The sequence below is a fragment of the Aplysia californica genome, unplaced genomic scaffold (genome assembly GCF_000002075.1).
Source record: "Aplysia californica isolate F4 #8 unplaced genomic scaffold, AplCal3.0 scaffold00365, whole genome shotgun sequence".
Taxonomy (NCBI): Eukaryota; Metazoa; Mollusca; class Gastropoda; order Aplysiida; family Aplysiidae; genus Aplysia; species Aplysia californica.
In genome coordinates, this window is record NW_004797635.1 from 203192 (window position 1) to 210842 (window position 7651).

Below are 7651 nucleotides of genomic sequence, written 5' to 3' on the forward strand. Positions count from 1 at the left end.
ATCTATCTATATCTATATATCTATCTATATCTATATATCTATATATATCTATATCATATCTATATATATCATATATATATGACATTACAGTAAATTTCCAGAAGCATTTTTGCCATTTGGAGTTTTAGGACTTTTCTATTTTGAAAAATCTTAAAACTAGACCTGAATGAGAATGTAGTGCATAGAAAGGACTGTGAAGTAGCTGACTAACACTAGCAAGTTAGAACAGAAAAATCAAATTTGGCTCTGTGGTGTAATGTCATTCTACCTACCAAATAGCCTACCATACCAACAGTAATCACCGAGCCAAATATATTATTAGGCTTCTACTTCTATCTTATCTTGATGAGTGTTGATGATTGCCATTAAGATAAAATTAGTTTTAAAAATGCTGATGAATCAGTCCTTTTTTATGGCCCTAGATTGTTATGGCTAAAGTCTTTAATTTTTTGCTTGGTAACCTTGTTTTGTACTGTCACACCCTTTGACTTTGATGCAGAAAAGCAAGCATTAGACAAAAAATAGAGCCTGTGGGTGTTGACCATAGCTGCATCCCCTTAAAAGTAAAAGATCTAAGTTAAATTTTGGTTGGTAGGCTACTTTGAATTTGTAAGTTTCTTCAGTCTCATTTGCAATTTACACATGACTGATATATTGTCACTATCAGTCTGCTCCTAACACTAGCAGTGATTTAGACCATTTAATTGCATTTCTAAAACGTTTCTGAATAAGTATGAAATGAATATTAAAATTTGGGTTCTCTATTAATTTCTATTCTATAATAAGGACTCTTCCAAGCGAATCGTCTTCTTGGGTGACTCATACTATACTACAACAAGTACCAGGTGTTTGAGATTATGAACGAGAGTAACATACACAAAATAGAAGGTGAGATAAAGATAGATATTTTTTTAGTTTTAGTAGAGGTTTTACGGCGCTCGCAACTGCATAAGGTCATATAAGCGCCAGAAGAGGTGTTACAAGAGAGTAAAAAAAAAAAAAAAAAGAAGGGGACGATAGATGTTTGATAAGAAAGGAGCAAACCACACCAGAGCATCCGCCAGCTGTAAGTATTGTCGCACAACCCCATGAAATACAGTGTGAAAAGAGGCACAGAACAATCAGTTACTCCTGTAGCTGAATTCCTGAACAAAGCCAGAACACATGCTAGAGAGCCATGTCTGCTTGTAAATGTAACCCAGACTCGGAATACCACCATTACCGTTACGTTAATAAAGCACCGAAGGACATTCCAACCCCAGCACTTATTGAGAAGAAAAGTGGCTGAATAGGACGTTGTCATTACCCCCCCCCCCCCGAATGAAAGAGATCCTTCAAAGCACATTTGGTTGTACTACATAATACTAGGCCTACACCATAATCATAAGCAGCAGTCTTTTTTCATCTTTAGCTCCAGTAAGAGTGTTACTGTACTTACAACATATGGTCAGTGCGAAGATTAGGCGTTACAAGAGAGAACATTAGCAATAGCAATAAACAAAAAAAGTAAGAGAGACCATGATCATCAAGATGATACATGTCTAAACAGAAAAGGAGAAAGCCAGAGTACCCGCCAACCACCCATTGCAATAAAGCAGACACCTCCCACATGTGAAAAAAAAAAGAGGCCATCTTTTACACCAGTTGACACATTTTTAGGTCATTTAGAGGGCTAGCTTGCAACCTTGCCAGAGAGTGTCACTGTCAGGGCCAACCCAGCTGAGGACACAACATCCCAGCAGAAAGATGGGAGATTTTTTATTTTTATTTTTAGTGGAGGTATTACGGCGCTCGCCACTCTAGTCCACATTGAATTGCCGGACTGCTACACCACAGATGCTGATTCAGACAACCATTTCCCTATTGTTTGCTTGAGTAAAGAGAAGCATTTCGACATATAAGTAAATGGCCATATAGAGCTGAGAAAAGTAAGACAAGACACAATAAAGGGAAAGTAAAGAAGTAGACCTACCAAGGACTAGTGGCACCTTCAAACCACACGCCCAGTACCTAACAACACATGCAACAAATGAAAGAAGGAAAACAACAAGGTGGGAAACTGTGCGACAAAATTTTATTTCCACATCTATTTGGTCTTCTTGGACTTCATCTTTCTAGCGTAGAACTCCAGCTCTTTGCCTTCCAGGATGTAACCATCGACACGGCCGCACTGTCCTGGCCGAGAGGAGATCTTGGCTGTTGGAAAAAAGAGAAAAACAATAAGTAGAGCAAAACAACATTTAAAAAGTGAATGAATAAAAAAGATCTTTGTAAGTTTGTTTGTTGCTTTAGCTGAGCTGTTACAGCGCTCGTAACTGCATAAGGTCATATGAGTGCCAAGAAGTTGATGTAGAGAGATAAGTCCATACAGGGAATCAGGATTACTCTGCTCACCTCTCTAGCTTTAACATCACAAAGTGCTTTGGTTATCAAGGCACCCCAGAAACAGCGGGTCACAAGAGAGTGACAAACATACAAAAGAAATAAAAGGAAAAAAATGACGATAGTAGGGATAAGAAAGAAAAAAGTTACGAGCATGACAATGATGAATCACCCCATTTACAATTCTACTGTGCATAGCCAAAAAATACTTCAGTCAGTAGTACCGCTCCGGGGTGAAAAAAGACGCATGCAAAAGATTTAATAATAATAGACTTCATAAAGAGCAAATTCCCACTAACAGTAAGCTCTTCGCGCTTTACAATCATTATTACCCCAGCAGACAAATCTCTAAAAGAACAATTTTCCCCACCTGAAGTTAACCAGGCCAGCAAACAACTGGGACAACACAAAGTTTAGTTTACAAATGGAAGGTGGTCTGTGTAACTATGACATGAGGTTCCCTCAGAAATAAGAACTGCCTGAAGAATACAGACGTTCTAAATCAGGGACTCGAATATCATCATTCCACCGCATAAAACAATATTAGATATATAACAGCACAGTATTTCATGTAAAGTATACCGGTAATGTATCATTTAAACAGGAAAGAACAAAGCAGCATAGCCATTATTATTGCACAAATGTAAACAAGCCATTGGTTCTACCCCCTTACGCACACACAGTGACACGTACAAAATGTTCCTTCCACTATAAAAAAATAAAAATTGAGCACGCTATATCCCATTTATAACGAACAATCGCAATCAACATACTTGAGCAGTCAGACCCAAGGACTTTGCTATAACCAAATGTCTCCAAACCGCAACGGTTAAGACGGTAAGCCTATTTCTAAACCCTAAGCAAGGGGAGGTAACCAAGCAACAGAAAAAACCCAATAATACTAAACAAATTCTAAACCTTTATAAAAAAAATGAAAATTCGAAAGAAATGAATGTAGTTTGAGAAAAAATATAGATCTACTCAATAATTCTATTTGTGCAGATTCTTGGAATGTTGTTACTTTACTTCAATAGGGTATCCGACCCGTCACTCTCAACCTTGTGAACCTTGGATCTAAACTCTTCATTTGATTAATCTGGATCGCCCCAAACTCTTGCTTCAACCGTTTCACCAGGAACTAGTTCATCATTTGAGTCTCATCATGGCAAGACTGTTTCTACAGACGCCTGGTCAGAGTGAACGATTCCAGGGTGTTCTTTCAGAGATATGTCTGCTGGCATAATGATTCTAAAGCGCAGAGAGCTTACTGTTGAGTGGGAATTTTCTCCATACAACTTCATATTGCCATTGTGTAACTTCTATTTTGAGTCTGGACAAAAACTACCAAACAAGGTTGAGCAGAAAGCAAGCCCATCATGTATCTTTCCTCACGCGCCCCAACACAAATTTATCTCCCACTGAAACAAATACACCTGAAGACATGGGCTAATACTACCTGCATACTGTGTATTTTAAGAAACAATTAGACAGGCAATGGAAAAGGCAGTCAGTGTAACTATGACATGAGGTTCCCTCAGAGAGAAGAACAAACTGAAGAATACAGTTGCTCCAAATCAGGGACTCAGTTATCATCACTCCACCTTCCAACTTTATACAGTGGCCCAAAGTTTGATTTTGAAAAATTTCCGAAAAAGTTTGAACCAGAAAGGAAACGTGTTTTGGTAATATTCATGTCACTGTCCCATTTTCTGATTAACACATCGTGAGGTTGTCGCAATTGTGAACATGGGCACTGGAGGCCCAATTATGGGTAAGGAACCACCTGAAATGGTTCAAACTCTTAAACTCACTCGCTGCCGGAGCCATAGCTCATAAAAAGCCGCTACATGTCAGCTTTTTAAAAAAAAACCTATTTTCAAAATCCAGTTACACTGTACCTATTTATGTCAGATTTATGAAAATTGACCAGTTTCAGTAGTTGCTGAGCTTTACAAAATAGAATTTCGACTCATCTTATTTTGTTCATGTTTTATAGCTTTTCAAAAAACGACAAATTCTGGTGTCTAAAACTTTTCTTTTTAGCCAAACTAGCCAGTACAATATTTTTGCTCTGTTTTTATGGAAGTGTTGAAGTTTCTGTCCTAAAGTACACACAAAAATAGGTAACAAAACAAAGAAAACTAAACTGGTAAGTTTATGAAGACAGAATACTTAAACTACACTATTTCAAACATCACCGCTTGAATCATGAGTTGTCGTACCAGACTCAGTACAAGATTCTAGCTCCAACTGCTGTCGACAGGTGATCTACCTCTTTCTCTCATCTCGACTACCACTATTTTGCGCTTCATCATCTGAACCTGAGTCCATTCAATCATAATGGATTCAGAACCTCTAAAATTATGAGCCGTTTTCAATTCATATCGACACGAGTGTTTTGCAGACTTCGACCGCCCGACGTTCAAAACAAAACCCAGAAATAGGACAAAGGGAACTCCTGTTAAAAAAACCCAAAAAACTGAACTTCAAGGGAAATCATTCTAATAAAGTGAAACTGCCAAGAGTGGTCAAAGGGATGTTACTCTAGTAATTGGGCTATGCCGTTGCCACATGTGTCGGCAAATAGTAGAAATAAAGAGGAAACTACGCCACCGACAGTGAGAGTTAATATGAAGAATTTCTTACTGCCCCAAACAAGAATCAAGACCCAGAATTGGGAAAGACAGCAAACAGTCTAGGAACTTGTTTATTCCGTAATATATGCGCATTTTTCAAGAAGTACTCCGATTAATTCTCAGGGATGCTGCTCAACTTTTTTGAAAATAGCTGAAAATCCACGCACCAGTCTCACTAACATATGAATATCAATTTGAAATCCAAAGGGTGCCGAGATTAGCGCAAATCTGCAGGTTTTTTCCCCTCCCCGTTATTTGAACTTACGGCAAAGTCTTCATTTTGCCGTTAATTGAACATTTGGCACAAGTTGTGTGTGTGTGGGCTTTTTTTCTTCTTCAAACTATAGATTCTATCTTGATCTCAATAACGGAATAGCGGATCAGGATCAAAATACCGGAAAAAAAGCGGAAAAGTGGCATCCCTGAATTCTGCTGTCGAAGGGGTAAGTGAGAACCCTCAAATATTTCTGCTTACCATAGACTCTGCCAGCAGCAAACTGCTCATCCAAGGCAGGCTCCACCTTGGCAGTCTTCTTTCTTTCATCGTATTTCTTCTGCGTCTTCTTAGAACGCACCTTGTTCAAGACAGCCTCGTCTTCTTCAGACTAAAGAGAGAAAGAGAACACAAGTTACTATTGTTCGTTAAATTTTGGGTAAAGAGAGGCATATCAACATAGTAACAGTCAATTAGTGCAGGGAAGAATTAACACTGAAACAGGAAAAAAAAAGGGACACACCAGCCCTCAAACCACCCAGCTCCAATATGGAACCAAATTGCTCTGTAGTAAAATGGTGTGTGAGTGTAGTTTAGTTTTAGTAGAGGTTTAGTTTAGTGGAGTTTTTTTTATTTTTTGTTTTTACAGCAGAGGGTTTTACGGCGCTCGCAACTGCATAAGGTCATATGAGCGTCAAGGGGTGGGTGTCAACAGAGAAGTCTTTACAGGAAATCAGACTTATTCTGCTAACCTCTCTAGCTTCAACAGCACATGGTCTAAAAATGTCCCCCCTTTGGGGAATGGTCTAAAGACACTACAGCCAGTGGCACTATGGCGCTCGCAACTGCATAAGGTCATATGAGGGCCAGAAGATTAGAGGTGTTACAAGAGAGTAACAAACAAAAAAGAAGAAGGGGAGATGAGGACGATAGATGTTTGATAGGTAGGAGAAGAAGCAAACCACATCAGAGCACCCACCGTGTAGGTGTGTGTCCTGTTTATGTGGTGAACACTACAACGTACCACACTGTCAACTCGAAAGACGAAGAATACTTTTGTAACTTTGCTTTAAAGTCTTGCTCAAACCTATCCTAGTGTACAAGGGGTTATGCCAAAGGAAGCATCTGCTCAAAAACAGGAAAGTTTAGAACAGCATTGGTTCTTTACCCGTATACTAGCAGAGCAACATATTTAGAACATAAGTCCCTACCGCAACTGACGAAAAAAATTGTAAAGCCCACCTTCTTTCTTTCTTTTCAAATATTGATCTGCTAATAAACACCAGACCAGCTTCATTTAATGGGAGGGGAAGAAACTAACTCTCATCCCTTAATGATGATGTTAATTCAAACATATAAAATTTTCTTTTCAGATTGGAAGAAAGTAAGCGCTGCATTCTACATCTAGTAGTCCTTTTTCTGTACTCTCCAGTTCGTGGTCAACAAAAAGGGAAAAATGTATAGCAGACAACACACTACTCCAAAAAACCCCCAACAAAACAAAAACTTACCAGTTTTACACCCTTCTTGCGACCCAGGGGAGTAGCATAGTGGGCTTCGTACCACTGACGGAATGGTGTAGAGTCAACCTGCACAACACAGCTCTTCACCAAGGTCTTGGTACGCACAGCCTCATTGTTAGAGGCATTATACACCACATCAATGACACGGGTCCTGCGTGTGATAGCTGGAGAGAAACAGAAATGGAAAAATGAAGTTCACAAGATGAAACTAAAAACCTATAGGCAGCTGTGTAATTCAGCACAAACAAGACATTGCAATACCCCGACAAATCCCCATGCAATCCATTCTGTCAAACCTCAAACAACAAGACCCGCCAACCATTTTAAGTTTTGTCAGTGTACGAAAAGGAACGCCTAAAATACACACAGTATTTGCATCTTTACACCGTCATCTACCTGGGTTGTGCAGCCCTTGTTAAATTCACGTTAAATTTTCCCACTTTACCGCCAGCAAATTGACCACCACTAGCAGTGGGTCAGGATTGCTACTGCAGCGTCCGTGAGTAACGAACAGTTCACTGGTAATACTCGCAAAAGAACGGATGGGTAACAAATTGTCAGCCCGCTGCACCTCGTGTTAGCAGAGACAGCCATTCATTTATGAAGCGAATGGGTGGACGGAGAGATTCCCAGCATTGCATACCACTACCCGTCATATACAACAGTAAATGTGTCTTGTAAGTTGTATAGAGATCACGTTTACGCATGTAATCTACATAGCTGCCACTCAGAAATTTTTAAAAAGGAGGAAATTCACGCGAAAGTGTACGCGCGCTCTCCGAAACCAGTGAGATCCAGAGGCAATATATACTGGAAAATCTAGCCTACGGTTTTGGAAGGGAAAACTGTCATATTGTTAACCATAGGCAACTGAATTAAAATGTATTTGAAAAAAA

At 39.3% G+C, this 7651-nt stretch overlaps 1 protein-coding gene across 1 annotated transcript in view; it reads right to left on the minus strand.

Moving 5' to 3' along the window:
- Window positions 1–2056: 2056 nt before the first annotated feature.
- The window catches only part of LOC101847204 (40S ribosomal protein S8), a 15860-nt gene continuing 10265 nt past the window's right edge, over window positions 2057–7651 (minus strand). Inside the window, exons 4-6 of the mRNA XM_005103258.3 lie at window positions 6744–6919; window positions 5494–5623; window positions 2057–2196 (exon numbers count right to left, since the gene is read on the minus strand). Of these exons, the coding sequence (XP_005103315.1) occupies window positions 2087–2196; window positions 5494–5623; window positions 6744–6919 (416 nt within the window). The 3' untranslated portion in view covers window positions 2057–2086. The remainder of the gene's footprint in view (window positions 2197–5493; window positions 5624–6743; window positions 6920–7651) is intronic.